Genomic DNA, 24,840 nt, shown 5'->3' with positions numbered 1-24,840 from the left:
TTTTGCTGCATTTTTATAACATCATTAGGAGATATAGGTGCAACTAATAGCTTTGTGCAACCAACGAAACTGTTTTTCTGGCTTCCCAAAGTCATATGACTAGTAAGTGGCAGAGCCAGGCTTCAGACTCAGATTGCACCCAGTACCATTGATCTTAACCACTATCCAGTGATTTCCAAGTCAAGATGGAAGGATGGACATGACAGACAGAGGAAGCCGTGCCTATAAATGCTATGGAGATGCGGTCTGGCAAGGCCAGAGGGGGATTAGAATGGCTGGAATTGTGTAACCTGCCCTCAGTCACACATAGCCAGAGTGGCAGAGCTAGGCTTTGAAACCAGGTATTTGCAGGGCGTTGTCATGAGGCCATGCTGCCTGACAGGGGATTGGGTTTGGTCCTCATGCTCATGTAAGTCTAGATCAATCAGTGTAGTAAAGACAGAGGGCATTTACCTGGTGCTGTGGGGCAAAGGTATTGCCAGAAGTCACTAGCAAATGTTCTACCCTAGAGCACATGCCCTCTCCACAGGGTGAGTCTCTTGGGCAACAGGAAAATCTCTGATGACATAGGTGGACAGTATGGTGGAATAGAAAGAACGCTGGTTCAGAGTTTGAATTCTGGTTCTGCAATCCACTGGCTGTGTGACAAGAGCAATACTTGCTCCCCCCTTCCCTCCCCAGTCCTCCACTTATATTTATGAAATGGAAATATTAGATGTATCTTCAGAGGGCTTTGTAAGGATTAAATAAGATACTGTATGTAAAGTACCTGGCACATAATAGGTGCTTGATATATTGTAGCATTTTATTATTTATTGATTATTACTTAACAAATTTAATGCTTTTCTTTGTTGAAAATCTATAATTGTGTATAGCTCCTATGTGAGGAACATGGTACATAGTAAGAATTAGAATCCTAGGTTACAAGTCTGCCATTCCAAAACAGGCAAAAAGAATTATGCATTTTAAATGGGGATGGACTCTTTTGGGTTGGCTTTTGTGGGATTTAAAATGTTTTTGTCAGGTTTGAAGTTACTGGGGAATAAATGTTAATGATTATGGCCACTCATGTGTTTTCAAAAGAAGAAAACCATAGAAACAAAAATAAAAATTAGAGTTAATCAATAAATCTATTATTCTACATCTTTAAAAATTACATAATGAAGTGAAAAATCTCTGTCTCCTCCAACCGCCATTTCTGCTCTCAGAGGCAATTACCATTAACCATTTGTTGTGTATACTTTTTTGTTTTATTGTTTTTTACCTTATTGTATTGAAATAGATATCTTTCCATTTCATTTTTTTATAGCTCAACTTTTAAAACTATATTTAACAGCTTGAGGTATAATTTACACACCATAAAATCTATTTTAAATATATAATTCAGTGATTTTAAATGTACAGAGTTGTGCAGTCATCATGCTAATCCAATTTTAGAAACCTTCTGTTACTCTAAAAAGTTCCTTATTCCTTTTCTGCAGTCAGTTCTCACCCCATAGACAGATAACTTCTTATCTATGGTCTATATTTATAGTTACTCTTTTTTAGATATTTTATATAAATGAATTCATAGAAAATGTATTAATTTGAGTCTGACTTTTTTCACTTAACATGTTTTTAAGGTTCATTCATGTTGTTGCACATATGAGTAGTTTGTCCTTTTCTCTTGCTAAGTACTAGTCTATTGTATAGATATACCATAACTTGTTTAACCATTTGGTTAAACCATGATGGGTATTTGATTTGTTTCTAATTTTGGGGTATTATGAGTAGTGTTGCTATGAATATACACATACAAGTCTGTTTTATTTTTCTTGGATAGATATCTAGGTGTGAAATTGTTGATTTGTATAGTAAATTATGTTTAAAAACTGCCAACCTTTTTTTTTTTTTCAAAGTGGTTGTATCTTATATATCCACCAGTAGTGTATGAGGGTTCCACTTTCTCTATCACCTGAGCCAAACCAGCTGGGGCTGAGTTTTGCTTTTAAAGAAATATTTGTTTAAGCCATGGTTACAAAAGATTGGCTCCTATGTTTTCTTCTATAAGTTTTATGGTTTTAACTAGAGGCCTGGTGCACGAATTTGTGCATGGGTGGGGGGTCCCTTGGGGTGGCCTGCGGGGATCGGGCCGAAACCTGCAGTCCAACACCGCCTGCAGCTCCTACCTGCTGCTCCCGCTCATCCCGGCCTCACTGTGCCTGTTGTGGGCTCACGCCCAATCAGTCCCGATTGGGAGAGGTTTGCACTGCCACAGCAGCACTCGCCAGCTGTGAGCCCTGTGTCTGGCACCCTCTGAGGGGAGTGGCTTGCGGGATCCGGCTGAAACTGGCTCTCCGACATCCTCCGAGGGGTCCCGGATTGCGAGATGCAGAAGGTCAGGCCGAGGGACCCCACCAATGCATGATCGGAGCTAGGGAGGGACCGCAGGAGGGCTCTAGGGCATGTCAGGCCCATCCCGCTCAGTCCTGATTGGCCGGACCCCAGCAGCAAGCTAACCTACCAGTCGGGGCGTCTGCCCCCTGGTGGTCAGTGCACATCATAGCGACAGGTCGACCAGTCAACTGTCTGCCCCCTGGTGGTCACTGCTTGTCATAGTGAGCAGTTGAGCGGCCTTAGTATATCATGAGCATATTATGCTTTGATTGGTTGAACAGTTGACTGGTTACCAGATGACTGGACACTTAGCATATTAAGCTTTTATTATATAGGATTCTTACATTTAGGAATATGATACATGTTGAGTTAATTTTTGTATATGGTATGAGCTAAGTCCTTCTTTTTTTGTTCATATCATATGGGCCTTTAGTTGTTCTACCACCATTGCCAAACAGACTGTCTTTGCCCTCATTGAATTGTTTTGGCTCCTTTATCCAATACCAATTGACCATTACATTTTGGGTTTGTTTCTTAGATTGCTTTTCTGTTCCATTAATCTATAAATTTATCCTTATGCCAGTACCACACTGACTTGGTAATGGTAGCTTTCTAGTAAGTTTTGAAATCAGGTAACATAAGTTCTCCAACTTTGTTCTTTCTTTCAAAAGTGTTTAGCTCATTTATGTCCTTTACATTTCTATGTGTTAGAAGCAGTTTGTCAGTTTCTAAAAATAATCTGCTGGGATTTTAATAGGAGTTGTGTAGAATCTGTAGACTAATTTGAGATTATCATTTTAACGATGTTGAATTTTCCATTTCATGAATATCCCCCATATTTCTCCAACTAGTAGGGTATTTTTTTTCTAGCAATGCTTTATAGTTTGTAGGGTGTAGGCATAGAACTTATCTTAATTTATTCCTGAATGTTTTATTTTTTTGATGCTATTGTGAGTGGAATTTTTTAAAAAATATATTTTTATTGACTTTTTACAGAGAGTAAGGGAGAGGGATAGAGAGTTAGACCATAGATGAAAGAGAAACACCAATCAGCTGCCTCCTGCTCACCCCCTACTGGGGATCAAGCCCACAACCAAGGTACCTGAGACTCTTCAGTCTGTGGGCTGACACTCTATCCACTGGGCCAAACTGGTTAGGGCTGGAATTGTTTTCTTAATTTCAATTTTGATAACTTAGTTACTATTACATAGAAATACCATTGATTTTTATATTTTAGTCTTTTTTCCTATGATTTTACTAAGCTTGCCTATTAGTTTTAGTAGCTTTTTAATTTGTGTGTGTGTGTGTGTTCTTTGTGTGTTTTTTTTTTGTGTGTGTGTGTTTTTTTGTTTTTGTAGATTCCTTAGGATTTTCGTCACCTGAAATCATATCATCTGCAATAAAAGATACTTTAACATTTCTTTTCAATCCATATGCTTCACATTTCTTTTTCTTGCCTGACTGCATTGGCTAGAACCTCTACTTCAAGATTGAGTAGAAGTGAAGAAAGAGTATATCCTTTCTTTTTTTATATTGGGGGGGGGGGATCATTTTGCCATGCCATGAAGTGTGATTGTAGCTGCAGGTTCCTATAGATGCTTTCTATCAGATTTTGGAAGTTTTCTTTTTTCCTGGCTTATTGAGTGTTCTGTTTTCTTTCTTTTTCTGCATCTGTTGAGGTGATCATTTGATATTTATTTGTGCTTTATTCTGTTAATTTTGTAATACATTAATTGATTTATGGATATTAAACTACTCTTGCATTCCTAGGGCCGTGGTTGGCAAACTGCGGCTCGTGAGCCACATGTGGCTCTTTGGCCCCTTGAGTGTGGCTCTTCCTAAGCCTTAGGAGTACCCTAATTAAGTTAATAACAATGTACCTACCTATATAGTTTAATTTTAAAAAATTTGGCTCTCAAAAGAAATTTCAATCGTTGTACTGTTGATATTTGGCTCTGTTGACTAATGAGTTTGCCGACCACTGTCCTAGGGTAACCTTATATAATCTTGGTGTATAATGCTGTTCAATATATTGCAAAATTAGTTTCTTAATATTTTTTTAAATATATTTTATTGATTTTTTTACAGAGAGGAAGGGAGAGAGATAGAATGTTAGAAACAGATGAGAGAGAAACATCGATCAGCTGCCTCCTGCACATCTCCTACTGGGGATGTGCCCACAACCAAGGTACATGCCCTTGACCAGAATCGAACCCGGGACCCTTCAGTCCCCAGGCCGACGCTCTATCCACTGAGCCAAACCGGTTTCGGCTAGTTTCTTAATATTTTGTTAAGGATTTTTATAGCTATGTTCATGCCAGTTATTGATCTATAGTGTCCTTTTTCTTATTTCTTTATTTTTTTTGGGGGGGGGGTGGGCTTGATAATACTGGCCATGTAAAATGTATTGGAAAATGTTCCCTCTTTTACCATATCCTGAACAAATTTGTGTAGGATTAATATTGTTTTTTCCCTTAAAATTATTTTTTTGTGTGTAATTTCTCAGTGAAACCATCTGGTCCTAGAGTTTAAGTTTTTTGGTGATAATCTTTTAAGAACAATTTTGATTTTTCAAGAATGAATGCATTAAAATTTGTCATGCGACTTTGGTCAATTTCTATAGCCCCCCAAATGGATCTTGTTGTTTTTATATGTTTTTATTAATTTTTAGAGAGAGAGGAAGAGAGAGGGATAGAGATATAGAAACATCATTGATTGGCTGCCTCCTGTACTTCCCTTTCTTTGAATCAAGCGTGCAACTCAGGCATGTGCCCTGACCAGGAATCAAACCCATGACCTGGTTCATGGGTCAATGCTCAACCACTGAGCAACACTGGCCAGGTGCAAATGGTTGTTTTTGATGATTTTTACCCTCAGTTTTATACTTTTATTTTGTTAAGAGGATTTGCTGACCTATTCATAGCACCATACCCAGAAATTGCTTCTCTAACTCTTTCTTTTTAGTTATTGTAGAGTATTTCCTTTTACAGATGTACCATAATCTATTTAATAAAAAATAGTTTTTCTAATTATTAAATACATTCTTAAGCAATGCTGCAGTTAACCTTTATCTACACATGACTTTCTTTGCTTATGCTAATAATTTGCTAAGATACATTCCTAGAAGTGGCACTGCTGGGCCAAAAGTAATGCATGTCTTACATTTTAACAAATACTATAAAATTATTTTTCAAAATCTGTACTACATTAGAAGGTCCATATATCCATATCTGGCCACTATGATATGCTATTAATCTTTTACATTTTTGCCAATGTGAAAAGCAAAGAGTGGTATATTTTAATTTGGTATGTTTTATATTTTATTGATTTGGAATGGAGTTGGGAGTATTTCTATATACTCTTTGACTATTTCTTTATATTTTAGGAAGTGATGTGTCATGCCCTTTCCTTAATTTCCAGTTAGATTGGTTATCTTTCTCTTATTTATTTATAAATTCTTCTAACGTTGAACTTTTATCCATTTTATGTTGTAAATATTTTTTTCCTATGGTTCACTTTCTTCTAGTCATAATTTCCTTTCACTTTTAAAAAAGCCTTGCATTGTAATTTTTATTCTTGTTTTTCTTTTAAAACAGAAAGTTGTACAAGGGATCAATTTAAACCAAATCCGAGGGCTTGGGTTTGATGCCACGTGTTCTCTGGTTGTTTTGGATAAGCAGTTTCGTCCTTTGCCAGTAAACCATGAAGGTAGGACCATTCCTCTCTCTTTCCCTGGGGGTGGGAAACATGCTGGCACAGACTTGGCTGAATAATCCAAAGGGCCCAGGTGGGACATGAGGTCACAGGCCTCGTACCAGTGAAAGTGAGACTTAGAGGAGAAGCATAGATGCCGGTAATCATGTCCTGGAGGTTCAAAGCTTGAATAGCATTTGGCCAGAGTAGGGTGGCATCAGAGGCCTGGATTCTGGAGAGACTTGGCTCCATAAAGCACAAGAGCCACAGTGGAGAGCTTGATGAGAGAAGGACATGGACCCATTATTAGCGCAGAGTGGGTAGCCTTGAAACTGACAAGTGGTCTGGGTGGTTTTTTTTTAGAAGAGAGCCAGTGTCTGTAGTTGTTTTGCATATGCATCTCCTATACAACATTCATTTGAGTGGATAAACCAAGTCCATTTAAAGGAACTAGAACAAGGCAGACAGGACCATGTATCACACAGAAACTGGGAACAGATGGCCTCTGTTTTCAATGGCCAGACCAGAGGACATTCCCATTTAATGAGATTGTTCTAATGAGGTTGTGACTCCACAAATGTAAAGTGTCGCTTGGGTTTACCCTCAGAAATTTTTCACAGGGAGTGAGGATGTGTCCCCTTTGGGGAATTTCTGTCATTAGCCCTAGCCCTGACATTGAAACCCAGAAGTCTACAGTGGGCAGGTAGGTAATGCATGATGATAAACTGCAACTGATATTTAACTTTGTTTTTTTTTTAAGCCTCACCTGAGGATATGTTTTTATTGATTTTAGAGAGAGGAAGGGAGAGAGAGAAACATCGATGTGAGAAACATCGATCGGTTGCTTCCCACATGTACCCTGACGGGGGATTGAACCTGTAACCTAGGTATGTGCCCTGACTGGGAATGGAATCTGCAACCTTTTGGTGTATGGGATTGCCGGGGTCCAACCCCAGCAGGTCCAGGGGTTCCCAAAGGTGTAGAAGGAGTCGGCGAAGAAGGAAGGACACGGAGACAGTGTTCAGTTGATCAGCAGCCTAGCCAGGATCTCTAGCCAGGATCTCCAGCCAAGTTCTGGTCTGGATCTCCAGAGAGGTTCTGTCCAGGTACTCCAGTCAGGTTCAGTCACCAGGTTCTAGTCAGGCTCTCCTGCCAATCTCCGCAGTCAGGTTCAGTCCAGGATCCCCTGCCATGCTCTCTCGCCAGGCTCTGCCTCCAGGCTCCGAGGCCAGTCCCTGTCCAGGATCCTCCAGCATGCTCTCGCCAGCGAAGTTCTTCTGTCTCTAGAGAACGTTCTGTGTAGGTTCTGTGCCTAGGCTCTGTCTCTCTTGGTCCTGTCTTCCAAGCCCTGTGTCCTTAGTTCTGTGTTCTGAGTTCTGAGTGTTTCTGTCTTGTTACAACTGTATTTATACCAGTTGATTCAATCCTATCAATCTCTATTACAAAGGTTAGGGCGTTTCTTATCTCCATTCCAGGGAGAAAAGATTATGTAGTTTAAGCATGATTGTTCGTAGTTAAAGGGATTAATTACCCGCCTGGCACTTAGTTGAGGGGTTTTATTCCCTCCCTAACTTCAGGGGAAAATCCCTACCTGGGGATTCAACCTTTCTCGGAGAGGTGACCTTGGTTAAAACACAGTGCCAAGAAGGTGAGCAAACATATTAAGAACCGTATGCCATATATGCCAGGTCCCTTGAAACAGCAAGGATGGACCGGCTCCCGGCATGGGATGAATCTCCAACTGACTGACCTAGGGCCAGATACATAACTTTTTAAGGAGCAGAGATCATTTGGGAGTGGTGGAGATTATGATGCAGCAGAAACTGCATCTAAAGGAATGTGGTTCTAGGTGTTGTCAATCAGTTGTTGCCAAGGTAGCCATCACAGACATGTTTTGGGCTGGATTATGTTTAAGAACCCTTAGTAGTAGATACTGCTGTAGCAACGTCTTTCTGCATTGGTGGCTGTGGATACTGGGGTACACTGGGACACCAAGGGATTGGAGTCAGGCAGATCCCGGATCATAGCTAGAGCACAGGAGTAATGATGACCTTTTTGCACACGCGCGTGCACGCGCACACGCACACACACACTTCTCCTTCTTGCAATACTTATTAGCACCTATTTTGTGCCAACCCCTGTTATTAAGTGCTGGGGCTTCAAAGATGATTATGGGGTGTCTTTGTTCTTTTACTGGCTCAGTTGCATTTGTCTGAAAGCAGAGACTGAAGGATGGGGCTGAACCAACAGACCTCAGCTCAGCTGCAGTAGGCACTCTCCAATTATGACATGTGTCCAGCCATGCTGGTAGGCTGTCTGCACTTCCCTTAATGGCTTTAGGTCCAGGTCAGGTGATCGCCTGTTAAGGAAGCTCTAGAACAGTGATTCTCAACCTTCCTAATGCCGCGACCCTTTAATACAGTTCCTCATGTTGTGGTGACCCCCAATTTCATTGTTACAAATTGAACATAATTAAAGCATAGTGATTAATCACAAAAACCATATGTAATTATATATATGTTTTCCAATGGTCTTAGGCGACCCCTGTGAAAGGGTCGTTTGACCACCAAAGGGGTCGCGACCCACCAGTTGAGAACCGCTGCTCTAGGGGGAATTCTTATTTGGGGTGGGGTTTTAGATGTTAAAAGTTTCAAGGGCCTTAGCTGGTTTGACTCAGTGGTTGAAGTGTTGGCCCACAGACTGAAGGGTCGTGGGTTTGATTCTGGTAAAGGACACGTACCTTGATTGCAGGGTGGATCTCTGGCCCTGGTCTGGGAGTGTGCAGGAGGCAACCAATCAATATGTCTCTCGCACATTGATATTTCTTTCTCTCTGTCTCTCCCCTTCCCTTCCACTCTCTCTAAAAATCCTTGGATGAGGATTACAACAACAACAAAAAGAGTTCCAAGGACACATACCTTCTAACCTGCCAAAAACACATGTTGTTTTTAAAACACTGGCTGTATATTCATGAGTCTAACCCCCCAAATTTGTATTCAGTTGGCTTAGTGCTAGCGTAGGGCATCAGCATATTTGAAGTTCCCTCAGTAATTCTAGTATTGCAGAATCACTGGGCACAGATGAATGGACAGTTAAAACATCAGGAACAAAAACAGTGAAGTGGCAGATGAGAGTTCCCTGTCACATCTGCTTAAATACCTGCCCTCTCTGGATGCCATCAGTTTTCTCATTGTAGGTAGAATTGCCTCCTGTTAACAAACTTTCTATTACAAGGGTAGCTAGGTTGCACCCCTAATTGTGTAAGTGTTGAAAAAATTATATTTCACCTAAAAGGTTAAGATGTACCCATTCATCAAATGCATCCAGCTGCAGGTGCCCCTCACCAGTTTCTTGCCTTTCAACAGGTTCTATTAAGGTTAGATTTTATCTGAAATAGATTATCCTGTGTTAGAAAATGAAATTAGAATTTTAAAGGTGGTTTAAAGGTTCTTTAACGACTGCTGCTACCTACATGACAGTGACCAACTCTTTTTTTTTTTAATACATTTTTTATTGATTCCAGAGAGGAAGGAAGAGGGAGAAAGAGATAGAAACATCAATGATGATAGTCATTGATTGGCTTCCTCCTGCACATCCTACACTGGGGATCAAGCCTGAAACCTGGGCATATACCCTGGCAGGGAATCAAACCGTGACCTTCTGGTTCTATAGGTCAATGCTTAACCACTGAGCCATGCCGCTGGGCTGCAGTGACCAATTCTTGATTGGTTAACTGGAGTAACTGTGAGGAGCAGGGAGTGGAGTCAGGAAATTAACCATCACCATTAAAATCAAACCTATAGACCTAGCTGGTTTGGCTCAGTGGATAGAGCTTCGGCCTGTGGACTGAAGGGTCCTGGGTTCAATTCCGGGTCAAGGGCACATGCCTGGGTTGCGAGCTCGATCCCCAGGAGGGGGCATGCAGTTGACAGCCGATCAATGATTCTCTCTCATTGATATTTCTAACTCTTTCTCCCTCTCCCTTCCTCTCTGAAGTCAATAAAAATATATATTTAAAAAAATCAAACCTACAAAATGGGCAAAACTGTTAGCATCATTAGATGTCAACCACAAACAAAACAAAACAACAACAAAAAACCACCAAAAAATCCAAAAACCCAAATATATTCAGTACAGTAGTTTAAGAATACAAATTGTTGTTATCTGGTGAAATAGTCTCATTGGTAGGTCGTTCTTGTTTAACCTTTGAAGACCAGAAGAGCCCCTGGGTTGGACAGTGGTACTGTGGCTGCCTGCTTCCTCGGTTAGACAGTGGTGCATTGGTGCCCGCTTCCTCCCTCTGTGGCCCATCAAGCTGAAGGCATAACTGTGGTTGGGACATCCCAGCTATAAGTAAGAGCTCTTGGGAAGGAGGGCAACCAAGGGGCCTGGGAAGGAGTTACTACCTAGGCTACTCTGCAACAGACACCTAATACTTAGATGTGTTTGCTGATTCATACTAATTTTCTCCCCTCAAGTATGCCTGGAACATAAGGTATTCAAAATATTAATTGAACGCATACATGGATAAATAATCTGCTCATTGGTAAACTGGCTACAGGCATAGTGGGAGCTATTGCAGGTTTGGTTGCGGACCACTCAATAAAGTGACTATGGCAGTGAAGTGAGTCACATGAATTTCCCAGTGTATAGAAAAGTTATGTTTATACTATGCTGTAGTCTGTTAAGTATGCACTAGTATGATATAAAAAACAACAACAATGTCCATACCTTAGTTAAAAAAACGCTTTATTGCTAAAAATTGCTGACTGTCATCTGAGCCTTCAGTGAGTTGTAATCTCTTTGCTGGTGGAGGATCTTATCTTCAATTTGTAAACACGCAGTATCTACCAGGTGCAGTAAGGCGAAGTGCAGTAGAATGGGGCATGCCTGAGGTGACCCACAGGCTGCTCTAGCAAACCGCCCCCAGTTCTCTTATACAAGAGCTTTCTGGGTCTAGGCTCAGTTTGTGTAGAGCAGGGGTCCTCAAACTACGGCCCACGGGCCACATGCGGCCCGCCGAAAACATTTATCCGGCCTCCCGGGTGTTTTTGCCACCGCTGTGTGCATAAGAATTTGTTCATAGTTTTTTTTTAAACTATAGTCCGGCCCTGCAACGGTCTGAGGGACAGTGAACTGGCCCCTTGTTTAAAAAGTTTGAGGACTCCTGGTGTAGAGCCTCCTTTCTTACTCTTTCACCTGGCTAACCAACTGAATTAAAGCTTTTTTGCCTCTTGGGAGCTCTCTGTACAGCCTCAGGCTCAGCTAACCTAGTGCATCTGCTCCTCCTCCTCTGTTTCCCACGTCTGTCACTTCTATTCTGGCAGTCAACACACCACATGCTTCGTAAAGGCAGGGTCTGTGGCCCATTCTTCTTGGCATCCCAGCACTGTGCCTGGCATATAGTAGATGCTCAACAAAAGACTAAATGAATTTTTAATGCAGTCATTATTTGTGGTTTTCTTCAAGAACTGAAAAATGATTAACTTGCCAGTTTTTGCCTAAAAGTAAAAGTTAATAATCATAATACAATAAAGTACTTGAGCCCACGCAGTTCTCATTGTGTCATTCTGACTGCATGTTGAGAGCCTTTCATGTAAAGGCAGTGCTAGCTGATTGGTTTTCTTGAAAAAAAAAGGTTTTTATTGATTTTAGAGAGAGAGAGATGAAGGGAAAGGGGGAGAAACATTGATCGGCTGCCATCTGCATGCCTCCTACTGGCGATCAAGCCCGCAATCCCAGCATGTACCCTGACTGGGAATAGAACAGATGACTTCTCGGTGCAGGGGACGAGGAGGCCCAGCCAACTGAGCCACACCGGCCAGGGCTGATTGGTTCTTTATAGCTGAAAGTTTAGCAACAGGTGTTTTGTCTTCCAGCAGCACCAGACACATCCTATACCATATTTAAGAAGCCACACTGATATCATACACCCACACACATGTGCATGTCTGTGTGTGTGTGCACGTGTGCACGCCCACATTCCCACATTCTGATTTGATGGCAGGTCTAGAATGGGACCAGGACATCCGTATCTCTAAAGCTATCTAGGGATTGCAGTGTGCAACCAGGACTGAGAGCCAGACCTTGTACAGTAGAATCATTTTGCGAATCTGGGGCATGCCTACGGAAGGTCTTATGTCCTTTCTTTTACTTTCGAAGTATTACTGGTTTTTGAGGAGCTTTCGTGGAGCCCCAAATCTCTCCAGGCAAGCAGCCCAGTGACTGAGCCCTGGCCTCCTTATGATGATGATGACCTAATTTACATATTATTTTTGGTTGTCTTTTTTTTTTTTTTTGGTAAGTTAAAAATTTTCTTTTTAAACTTATGGAAAATAAATAACAGCCTCCTATGTACCCACTACTAAGAATAAACAGATGAAATGTGGCCATATTTGCCTCAAGTCCTTTTTTGTTTGAAAGGGAAGAACTCCTCAAACCTCCAACCTGTGCCTTCTCCCTCCCACATCTTTTGCCCAGCAGGTGACCATTCTACTGTGGTTGATGTTCACAGACACGTTTCTGTGCTTTGACCACACAAGTACATACCCGAAACAACAAACAATATATATCATGTTTAAAAATACCCAGCTGGTATCATTACCATTGTTGATATGTGGAACTCAAGTTTATCCATTTTACCAATTTATGTATCCCTTCTCTGCACAGGTGATCTGTTCTCAAAGCACCCTTCATGCTTTTCCCAGCTGTGAGATAATAGGCACGTGCTCAACTTCAGAGTCAGGTCATTATGGAAAGCGACCGAGATCAGGGGATTGTTTTGAGACTTAAATGAGATGTTTTTGTTTTTTTTTTGTAAAATCTTTAGCACAGGGCTTGAGTCACACACAAACACTCACACACTGAGCTTTTTAAACATTTGCTATTAGCAAAGTTACATATGTAGTTGCTGCAATTATTTTGCCATTAAATAAAATCATGTGTGAGAGTGTCTGGCTTAATTACTATTGGGTCCCCTTTTACCTTTCCTTCTTACAATTTCCCAGGTATAGTCACTGCTGTTCTCTGCATTTTGCCTTCTGAGGAAGTAGAGGGCTGTCAAGAGTACTGAGTGGCTTGCCCATCAGTAATGCTAAATTACCAGGCTGGAGAAGGGAGGAGGGGACAGTCAGCTCCTCTGTGGTGCGAGACAGTAGCGTGTGAGAGGATATGCTCCTTTTCCAGTTGGTTTTAAATTCTATTCTTTGTGACTTACTTCTTCTGAGGGCCTACTATGTGACAGGTGCTTGCTATATATATTCTTTATGTACATTATTAATCCCTATATGGTATTAGGTATTGTTACCCCCATTTTATGGATGAAAATACTGAGGCTAAGAAAAGTTCAATAAGTTTCTCTGTACATCTCTGCTTATAACTGAGGAAGCATTTGCCATTAGGTCTGCTTGACTCCAAAATTTGTGTGCTTCCCACTCCACCCAGTAAACCAACGGAGTGAGGGAAACAACTTATTTTAAAAAATGGTTTTAATTACAGTGACTAGAAGTGGGAATCTAAGCAGATCAGAGCCATTGTATAGATGTATTATATTAAATGTATTATACCATTGAAATATTTGTCCACATTTAAAGGAGACAGACCTTAAACAGCCAAAGTATTGTTTTGGGCTTATTTCACCGGCTGTTTTTCTGAATATCTATATACCCAGAAAAGTTTTTCCAGAACAGAAGGGATAAGAAAGGAAAGGAGGAACTTGAGAAAGAATGATGCTGGTAGAATTGGTTGGGGGAGCTTGACTGGTTTTAGTGTAGACGGTTAACTCTGGGTGCTTTAGTCAAAGGACGCATCTCTTGAAGGGAAAGCCAAGGTTGGGTAGAGTGGTCAGCTCAGCCTGGTGGTGATCCTTCCCCTTGTTCCTTGCTGATGGGGGAAATTATAAAAGTGGTGTAGCTCTTTACCCCTGGGAATCCATAGTAGCCCTTGACTTAGAAGGATGATAACATACATGTGTCTTCATCACTCTGTTTCTGCTAGGGGATTCCCATCGGAACATCATCATGTGGCTGGACCACCGAGCCGTCAGTCAGGTGCACAGGATCAACAACACCAAACACAGCGTCTTGCAGTACGTTGGGGGCGTGATGTCTGTGGAAATGCAGGCCCCAAAGCTTCTGTGGCTGAAAGAGGTGAGTGCATGGAGTTGAGGGGATACCAATACAGTGGACCCTTGAACAGTGAACAGTGCCAACACCCTATGAAAGCCTGTAACTCTCAAGTCTCCCAAAACATCAATACTAATGGCCTTTTATATACGTAAGTACTGAAAACATAAATAGTTGATTAACACATATATTGTATATGTATTATATACTGTATTCTTACAGTAAAGTAAGCTAGATAAAACAAAATGTTATTAAGGAAATCATAAAGCAGAGAAGATACACTTACAGTACTGTACATGCTTATTGAAAAAAATCCACACAATTCAGACCTGTGTTGTTAAGAGGTCAACTGTAATAGTAGAGGATCCCATTCACTGTGGATTTGTCTGTACCAGGCACCCTGCCACAGTCCGTTATGTTTGATTTTCCCCAGCAACTCCCTGAGGAAGGTTGACCCCATTTTATTGATTAGTTCGCAGTTAAGTGACTCTTGTTTTTATGTGTTTAACTCATGGAAGGCACTGTGATAAGTGTTTAACCCAGATGATCTCTTTGAATCCCAACAGCAATCCTGAAGAAGGGTTTATTTTATTTTATTTTATTTATTTTATATTTATATTTTATTTTATTTTATATTATTTTTATTTTATTGGTGTGTGTTTTGTAAAGGAGAAAGCTAAAGCTAATAGAGATTTATCAACTCACCCAAGTGACAGAGCCAGGATTTGAACCTAATAATGGCTGACTCCGAAATTGATTCTCTGAATATCCAGTACCCAGTTGAAGTTCAGAGAGGTTAATTACCATTCCAATTAGAAAGTGGCAGAGCTGGGATTTAAGTCCAGATCTTCTGACCAGAATCTTCTTTCTCTATACACCCTTATCCCCAGATGTGTAATCTCTGGCCTTGGTGGCATTTTGGGGAATTCCTCTCTCATCTCTCCTGCACTTGCATTTTCATGCCCTTGAGTGATACAGTGATCTCTGGTCGAAGCAGTTGCAGGTGGTTCCCTTTTCCAGATGTTAGGATCCTTTATGAAGTGTGGAGAGTGGTGATGTCAGCTTAATGATTCCCATTAGAGATGGATGTGTGAGAAAGTTCAAGTCCTCTGGGAACCTCTGGACTAGAAAACCCCTAGGTGGCCTGACAGGGAGAGAATCCATCCAAAGAGTAAGACCTGGCATGATTTATTCAGTGGCTCTGAGGTTGCAGGTGGGCTGCATTTTCGATTACTCAAAATGTACATGGGGAAGGGGGAAGTTTAAGGGTGCTGAGAGGGTGTTCCTGGGCTGTCACCATGGGGCAGAAGGGAGATAAGCAAAAAGGACATCAGTAATCCAAGTATGCCTGGCCAGTGTGGCGCAGTGGTTGAGGGTCCACCTAAAAACTAGGAGATCTCGGTTTGATCACCAGTCAAAGGCATATGCCCGGGTTGCAGGATCGATCCCCAGTGTGGGGCATGCAGGAGGCAGCTGATCAATAACTCTCCCTCCCTTTCTCTTCTTCTCTGAAATCAATAATAAAATAAAAAAAAATCTGGGTAGGCTTGGCTTGTTATCTACTTTGTATATTTAACTGTTTTGTGAGTTTTAATTTCTAGAAAGGCTTTTATAGTCGCTGCAGTTCAAAAGCTACAGGGTGTCTTAGGTGTTGGGGCTTTCAGGATCCTGATTTTTCTCGACTAATGTCACATTGTGTGATGTTGGGTGGAGCGATTCTCATCCCAGATGTCACTTTTTCTATCTGTAAAGTTTGAAAACCTGATCCAAACATATGCTGAAATACAAATCAGAATCTAGAACAGGGGTCCTCAAACTACGGCCCGCGGGCCACATGCAGCCCGCCGAAAACATTTGTTTTTCTTACTTCAAAATAAGATATGTGCAGTGTGCATAGGAATTTGTTCATAGTTTTTTTTTTAAACTATAGTCCGGCCCTCCAACGGTCTGAGGGAGAGTGAACTGGCCCCCTGTTTAAAAAGTTTGAGGACCCCTGATCTAGAACAACTCTTCACTGCCCCACACTCTGTATTCTGTAGCATTAACTCGTGCTCTCCTAACAAGCTGTGCCTGGTAGAGTGTATGGGCCACTGAGGCTGAGAGGGAGGGTTAAATGCCTTTCCCAAACAGATGGTAGAGCCAGAATTTCAACCCATGTCTACTGAGCTCCAAACCCCGGTCATCCACTTCTGTCTCATGGTACTAAAACCCTCTGTAAAGGGTGCCACTTAGGGAAGGACAAGGAATGAGGACAGTGGTGTCCTTCAAACCAGCCCCAAAAATGGTGCGAGAGAACAAATGGAGTGGATATATCACCCTTCTTAGCCACAGGTAAGGAAGAGGGGTACGGAATTAAGCGAGAAGGACCAGGCAAGTGGTCATTGGTGCACCATCAGGGCCTTATTGAGCACCTATTCATGGCCAGCTCTGGGCTGTATACCCAGGAGATCTACATATACATTAGTATGAATCTCTCAGGATACTTTAGAGCACTTGAGATCAATATGCACTCAATAAAGCCCATAGAGAGTTCTGGATTGCATAGCATTGACTGTCACCTCCTAAGACCATCCATCCATTCATCCCTCCACCTAGCCAATTCCATTTCAGAATTTTCTGAGTAAGGCTCTAAATATTGCTTCATTCTGTATTTAATTACCTGAAGGCTGAACCTTAAACCCATTCGAAAAATTTCTAAAATTTATTGTTAATTTTTGGTAGGCATGCACAAGAATCCTTGCTGAGACTCCCTTTGGTGTAGCTGTGGTTGCAAACTGAAAATCAGAGCTATTTCTAAAATCACTTTTAGCATCTCCTTAAAGCCTAACCTGGCTACTTTATAGTGCTTCTCAAACTGTAATGTGTAAATGAATCAGTTGGAGAGCTTGTTAAACTGAAGACTGGTAGCCCTGGGGTGGGCAGGGAAAATTTGCATTTCTAACTTGCTCCCTTGTGTTGCTGATGTTGTTCTCTTGGAGACTTAGGACATCACTCTCAATGCTAAGGACTCTGCCCTGGCATCCTGAAAAGCATCCATTTGCAGAGAATCAGTAAACAGGTTTTTTTTAAACAAATGTATATTTTTTATTGATTTCAGAGAGGAAGGGAGAGGGAGAGAGAGGTAGAAACACAAAGGATGAGATAGAATCATTGATTGGCTGTCTCCTGCACACCCCCCACTGGAGATCGAGGCTGCAACCTGGGCATGACCCTGACCTGGAACGAACCATGACCTCCTGGTCCGTAGGTTGATGCTCAACCACTAAGACAAGCCAGCTGGGCTAGTAAACAGTTTTTGGCAGGTTTATGGGAGTCCAAGGCACAGAAAGTTAGATAGATTCTGTAGAGCTGTTCCATTGCACATTCATGTCAGAGCATGAGACTGTGCTGCGTTTATTGGGCTGTCATTTGTTCACTCTTTATTCATTCCTTAATTTGCCAAATTTTAAACGAGGTCCTGCTATACTCCAGGAATATGATAGGCATTGGGGGCATGAACACAAAGAGGACTCAGTGGTTCCCTTGAGGGGCACAGAGTCTACTGGGGACAATGGAGGGGCTGTACTGGTGTAAGGAGGGAGTGGGTGGAGGAAAGAGACAGGGAAACCTAAGCACAGGGAAACCTTGAGGAGTTGAGATGAGCCTCAAGACATGAGCCTAAAGAGTGGAGGGTTTGCCTAATATAGAAGACAGGAAAGATTCTAGAGAGAGACTATGGTTCATTTATGGTAAGGGATGTAGGTCCCAGGATATGAGCCTGAGTGGAGCAGGAAATGAGGCCAGGGCTCAGTTTGTTAAGGACTTATTTGGTGATAGAGATTGGTTGATGGTTTTTAGCCAAGGGAGGGAGTGTTCTTGATCCCTTTGGCAGGGTGGAGGAGATTGGATTAGGGGTGAGAAACTGTGTGGGGAAGTAGGAACTTGTTTTCTTCCCAGATTATAGCACTTTGTTACATTTTCTTTGCTCTTCGGATAAGTTCCAAAATTTGTAGCATGGGCCAGAAGATGATATGTGATGTCCTTTTGCCCCTTTTCTGTGCTTACTGGGTGTCCCTCACCTTGCTCACTCTAAGCCATGTGCAGGGATGCCCTCAGGGTGCCCCAAACACACCCAGTTCTTCCTAAGTCATTCTTGATTTGGGCTTGGCCCATGGGCCACATCTGGCCTGCTGCCTGTTTTGGGATGTCCTGGGAGCTACTAGTAAGAATGACCTTTACATTTTCAAGTGGTTGAAACAGAATCAAAAGAAGAAACGTATTTTGTGACGTGTGAAAATTATATGAAATTAAAATGTGAGTGGCCATAAGTACAGTTTTATTGGAACACAGCCACCTCATTCAGCTATGTGTTGTCTGTGGCTGCTTTTGCATTCTGGTGATAGAGCCGAGTAGTTGGGACAGGGACTGTATGATCTGCAAAGCTGAGAATATTTATTCTCTGGACCATTAGAGAAAAAGTTTACTGACCCCTGGTCTTGATGATGTGATGCTGTGCCTTCTGCCCCTGAATCTTCTTTCCTCTACTCACCACTGATTGTAACTCATCCTTTAGGTCTCAGCTTTATTGTCACCTCCTTACAAAAGCCTTGACCCTCAAATAAATCAGAAGTCTCTTGTCTTTGCACTCTTCATCTTACTCCATTGTGGCTTTCATAAATTGTAATCATATGCCAGATTGTATGATGATCTGTATAATGCCTGCCCCTCCAACCATTGTAATCCACAGCAGGATAGAGACCTTATCCATTTTGTTCTTTGCTGTGTTTCTCCCCCTAATCAAATACCTGGAATTTACAGGTACTTAACATATATTTTATATAAAGAGGGTGACCCACTGAGGGTCTGTTGCAGTACTCCAGATGATAAGTAATGCGATCTGAATTAGGCACTGTGGGATGCAGAGGAGATAGATTCTAGAACTCTTTAGGGGATAATATCAGGAGGACGCTGAGACTGATTGGCTGTGAGGGATGAACTAGGTGGAGGCGTCAGAGCTGAACACTCACTTCAGTGTTGCTGTCATTCATGTGCTCCTTGTCCTTGCCTGAAATCAGGTGTCAGAGGGAGTTGGGCAGAATTAGGAGTGCAGACTTCCCAGAAGGCAGAAGTGATGTACTAAGACCACCAGAGCTCTTGGGCCAAGTCACTCAGGTCCTAGTGCTGCAATATGGAATTTTAATCCTGCCCTTTATATTTAAAGTTTCTGTGCTTCAGGTTGATGTATGTCTCCTTAATAAGAATTGTCAGATAAAAGGGAAAATGCCATTTGAATTTTTCATAACCCCCAGCAGTCTGGCTTTTTCATTTGATCTCAATGATTTTGACTCTCATCTTAATGAAGGCCAAATGTAAATTAAGTTCTGTCAGGTGGAGCAGCTGGAGCCTCCTGTCTTTATAAACACGAAACACTGCAGGGGTAACAAGGTGCAGACTGAGGAAGGTCAAGAAAGTTAACAGGCTGATGCCAGTCCTGACAGCTCAGTGTTAATGGAAGATAATTAACTGTCTTGTAGAGGCTGCATGGAGATATTCCAATGGTCTTTTAATGCATTTCCTCATTTTGCCACTGTCAGCAGAGCAGAAAGCTAAGCATTTTATAGTTTTGAGATTTTCATTGTTTATTCCAAAGGTCTGGAACCAACTGGATGGAATGTCAGAGGATTTTGTTGATGGGTTTAGAAATATATCTGCCCCTCCCATCTCTCCAGTCTCTGCTTCTCTGCTAACATGCTGGAAAAATGAGTATAGGGTTCTCTGAATGTTTCTAATGTGCCTTTTCCTGTACGTATATGTAGATTCTTTGGAGGAACCTGGGAGCTTGGATGCCTAGAGAAGTGGTTTGATAACTTCTCTATGGAAGGTGTTAGTTGAGTGCTTTGCAGTAAGAACTATTGAAAAGAAAACTGTTAGAGGTCAGGACAGCCTGGTTCCTGTCCCTTCTGTAAAATCAGAGGCTTGTCTCAGCTCATTTATAGAGCCTTATCTGGCCTTATTCTTTCATTCTTTCTAATGCTATAGTAACATGTATTCTCTTTTCATAGATTTCTTCTAATCTTGAAACTTTATGAAAGATCAATATAAGATCTTTTATTTGATATACACCAATTTTGTTTTGTTTTAATGGCAATATAATAGAAACTATAATCTTTTTCTGTTAGCTACTCTGGCTTTAAATTCCATGCATAGCTTTAATATGACTCACCTACATTTATGAGAGCTAATACAAGATGTTGAGGAACGTTGGTAGATACAACATGGTTGAGTCACAGAAAAAGTACAAGACCAGAAGCCAGACACACTTGAATTCGAATATTGCTGCACCATTTACAATTTTGGGACCTCAGACAAACGAAGTCAACTTCTCGGGGTCTCAGTGCACTTTGCTGTAAATGAGGATACATTGAGCCTTGTGGGCTTATTGTAATTTAGGGAGATGTATACAGTACATATTCATACAGGAGCTTAATTTTAACTTCCATTGTGTTTAAAAATTTTTTTTTTCTGTACTGATAGGCATGTCAGCAACATCCTATCACCAAATGAGAGAATTTTAAACACCAGAATATCTTATTTCATGGAGCTGGTTGTAATGAGTGGTATGTTTTTCCTGTTTGACTAATAGCTAAGGAAAGCTTCTGAAATCACCGCAGGCTGTCAGAGACAATCAGAGAAAATAGACAGAAGAAGAGAACAGGACATAGTTTCAGAGTCATTCATTTGTTTGAATCATGCACATCCTATGTGTAATACCTACACCAGAGGCAGCCAGCATTGAACTGCAGAGCTGATGAATTTACCGACTACTTTCTGCTTGTCTGCTCTAACAGTCATCATTGCCTCCAGCCTCAGAATTATTTTCTTTCACAAGGATTACATTATGTACTCTTTATACCCATCTCATAGGGTAGATATTATCTCCTTTCACAGATGAGGAAACTGAAGCTCAAAAAATTTGCATGACGTACTCATAGTTTTGTACCATGTAAGTAGATCCACATCAAGAGCCATACCCCAGCTCTGCCCCATTCCCCTCACATGGGGGCCTGTGCAGTTAGTTCACTGTGGGAATCCAGAATTGGTCTCTGCCTTCAAGAAATTACAGTCTGATTGGAGAGGAAAGTTATAAATCAACTAATGAATAAGAACACAACAAGGAAATAGATGAAAACAGCTAAAGTGTATGTGATGCTTATTATATATCTAGCACCTTTGTTAAGCATTTTACCCATGTTAACTCATCGAATCCTCACAACCACCCTGTGAAGTAACATCTTTTTCAGGTGATAAAATGGGCTTGGAGATGTTAAGCAGCTGTCACTCAGCTAATATATGGCAAGGCTGAGATTTGAACCTTGGCATTTCAGATCCAGAGCATGGGCATCACCATTTCACTCTATCTCCTGCCACTTCAAATGTTTGCCTTGCAGGGTGTGACTAAACTAGTTCAGGGAGAAACTTGTAAGTGATGACTTCAGGAGGATCTGAGGACAAGAACAATGGGTGGTGGGTTCATTTTATTCATTAAACAAAGATTGAGCGTCTCCTTTGTGATAGGCACTGTGCTGGGCATCGGTGATGCCAAGGTGAGCAAGACAGATGAGGGCTCTGGGTAGGATTTGGGGAACTTAGATTCTAGGGTAGAGAGCAGAAAATAGACAAGGAGACTATTTTATTTTCTGGAAACTTGCTATGAAGGGAAAACACAGAGGAGCAGATTTGGCATGGCTACAGTGTTCTCACTCGGGAGCTTTTGTTTGGCCTGAATGATGAGGTTTTCAGGAAGAGGGAGCAGCAGATTCACAGAGGGGAGGAAAGCACCTGTGAGACCAGCCAAGGAGCTGGCAGGGCTGGGAGGGTCTGAGCAAGGCAGAGAGTAGTAGGAGGTGGGTGAGGCAAGTGGGCGGGGCCAGATCCTGCATAGCCTTGAGGCCATGGGTGAGAATTTGGATTCTATTCTAAGAGCAGTGGGATATGGTTGATGGATTTTAAGCATTGGTGTGATGCGATCTGTTTTACAACCTAAAAAAAAAAAAAATCACTCTTGCTATTTACTGAGTACATGTTAAATATTTGTATAGCAACAATAAGTTTACACTGTACTGCTAAAGAAAACAATTGCAGGATGAATGTGCAATCTTATAAATGCATTTGTTTTAAGAAATTATCAGTATAGCATAAAAGACTGGCTGTATATACAAAAAAAACATTAATAATGGGACACTATCTATGGTTGGAATAGTTTCCTACTGTTATAGCACATGCTCATGCTTTTATTACTTCTCAGCAACTTTTCATTAAAAAATAAAGTTGGTTGGGCATCCTCCTCTGCACCCAAAGGTTGCAGGCTCGATCCTGGTAAGAGAGGTGCAGTAGGCAGCCAATTGATGCTGCACGCTCACATCGATGTTTATCTCTCTTTCCCTCCCTCCCTTTCCCTTTCTTTCTCTCTAAAAATCAATAAACTATTCTTTTTTTAAAAAATATTTTCCTATAAAAAATAATCTTATAGTCATAGCTACTTTCCTGGTTGACAATTCCTCATTATTTAGTATGGGATTTTCCCCCCTTTGGGCTTGTTTTCCCAAAAATCACTATATGGGGGGCTTCATCTGCAGTATTTTCTCTAAAACCCTCAGTGGCATAGTTTTATCCCATTATACAGATGAGGAAATGAAGGCCCAGAGGGCTGAAGTAGCTTCCCCAAAGCTACACAACATGTAAGTGGTTGACCCAGGATTCTCACCAGGTCCAGCCTGCCTCCAGCTCCTGGGCTCCACCCATTGGCCTTCACTGCCTGCTCTCAAAGGGCACTCATTTCCTCCCACGTGCCATGGTTACAGGCAGGCAAACCAGAGGCTGAATCTGGCCCCCAGATGGGTTGTGTTTGACCCACCCTGTGTTTGAAAAAAAAAGTTAAAATTAGTTTCCAACATTTTAAAAACTAAGAAATTATACATAAAAATTCAGACTTTCTACTTCTCTAGAAAAAATAACAAAAGGACTTGGCAATCCTGAGCCCACATTCCCATGCGGCAGGAATTGGCCAGAGCTGAGTAGGCCCTGCCCCCTTTAGAAGGGGCAGGTGTCCTTCATTTCCCAGCAGTCCCCACCCAGCCCGCTTCACTCATTTCCTTTTCAGCACGACCCCTCCAGGCATTTGGATTGGAGACCCAGTCTGTGGGAAGCTTTTCAAATAACCCATCATTCCTTTTCCTCTAGCAGAATGCCGAGAGGAATCGAACGGCTTTCCAGATGGTGCATTTCTTGGTCAGTGGCTCAAAGGCTATCATGCCCACACACCTCTGGGTCTTTGCTCAGTTTTTCTTTATGCCTGGAAAACTTATAATAATTTCTTCCTTCACTTGGGAAAACTTATACCAATTCTTCAAGACTCCAGGGAGCATTCCTTGACTTTCTCCCTTGAATATTGATTAGGATCCTACCCTCTCCCCCCAATGGCATCTTCCCCTTACCTCTGCTTAGAATTTATCACACTATAGTGTGTGTACCTGGCATCTAGGGACACATACAGCTTAGCATTTAACATTGATAACAGTAAATATTTTAACGAGTGAGTGGATGAACATTTATCACGGCATTTTTGATGGCTGGGTGTGTCCCTCCAGTAGCTCCATTCCAAAGTCAAGATCCACCGCATGCCGAGCGCAGGTTAATTTTCTCCTCCCCGTGGTGGAAGGGGGAGTTGGGAGCATTACCATTCCTTTCCACCCAGAGCCACCCTTGGCTACAGTCCTGTTAGCATGAGTCACAGCTGATTTTGTATGTGAAGCGAAGGCTCTAGTGGAGGCAGTGACTCCTCCACACCTCTCCTTGGGGTGGACAATCCCTTCATGTTGCTCCCTTCATCCCCCAAGAGAACAGAGTCCAAGACTCAAATACGGAATCAAATAGCCTCTCTTTAGAATGTGTAGACCAGGGTGCTGTGACGTTCGGACCAGATTCCTCCCCACTTTGAGCAGCGAGGACAGTGTTGTCAGCTGTTGCTAGGGCATCTGCTGTGGGTTTTCTCTCTGGGGTGGTCTGCCCATAAACAGGGCTCGTCACTGAATATATGGAGTGTTGGGGCCGATGGCCTGCCTTCAATGACCTGGATGATGAATTATTTCTTTATTGTCCTTGCACTCACATACCTGATATATGCCAAAAAGGTACCATATTCTTTTCGTTTTATAGTCCATCAAAGTAATTTTAAAAAGCAGACAGAAGAGAAAAGGACTTGGCCTGATACCTAGTAACATTTAATAAATGTCAGCTATTGTTACAATACTATATTTTGGGTTTAACTTTATGGCTTATGGCAGACTTAGACATCTGGTTTCTCTATTTGAGCTATGACATTGCCTTGTGAGATACATATTACTGTTTGCCACATTTTACAGTTGAATGCAACAAGCCTCAGGAGATGAAATGACTTATCCACAGGTGTCAGGATTGGTCTTCATGAGGGTCCTTTTGGCTCTGAATCCTGCCTTGTTTTCTTCTGCTGCACTATCCATGCTCCTTCCTCAGCTGCGTATGAGCAGGGACCAAATCTATTCATACTTGTCTGTTGTGTCCCCAGAGCCAAACACAGTGCTTGGCATTGAGAACATACTCAGTATGTATTTACTAAATGAATTTATGTTTC

At 41.8% G+C, this 24,840-nt stretch overlaps 1 protein-coding gene across 8 annotated transcripts in view; it reads left to right on the top strand.

The window, feature by feature from the left end:
- Window positions 1–24,840, top strand: part of FGGY (FGGY carbohydrate kinase domain containing) — a 412,333-nt gene that overhangs the window by 34,823 nt on the left and 352,670 nt on the right. For 7 of the 8 annotated variants that reach the window (XM_059689387.1, XM_059689388.1, XM_059689382.1 and 4 more), the window contains exons 3-4: window positions 5,973–6,084; window positions 14,065–14,216. In XM_059689387.1, coding sequence (XP_059545370.1) covers window positions 5,973–6,084; window positions 14,065–14,216 — 264 coding nt within the window. Of the gene's footprint in view, window positions 1–5,972; window positions 6,085–14,064; window positions 14,217–24,840 lie in introns of those variants that run through there. The other variant, XM_059689390.1, reaches the window with a different exon arrangement.

The sequence above is a fragment of the Myotis daubentonii genome, chromosome 3 (genome assembly GCF_963259705.1).
Source record: "Myotis daubentonii chromosome 3, mMyoDau2.1, whole genome shotgun sequence".
Lineage (NCBI taxonomy): Eukaryota > Metazoa > Chordata > Mammalia > Chiroptera > Vespertilionidae > Myotis > Myotis daubentonii.
The sequence above is the reverse complement of the archived record's forward strand: the minus strand, read 5'-3'. Positions and strand labels throughout refer to the sequence as shown.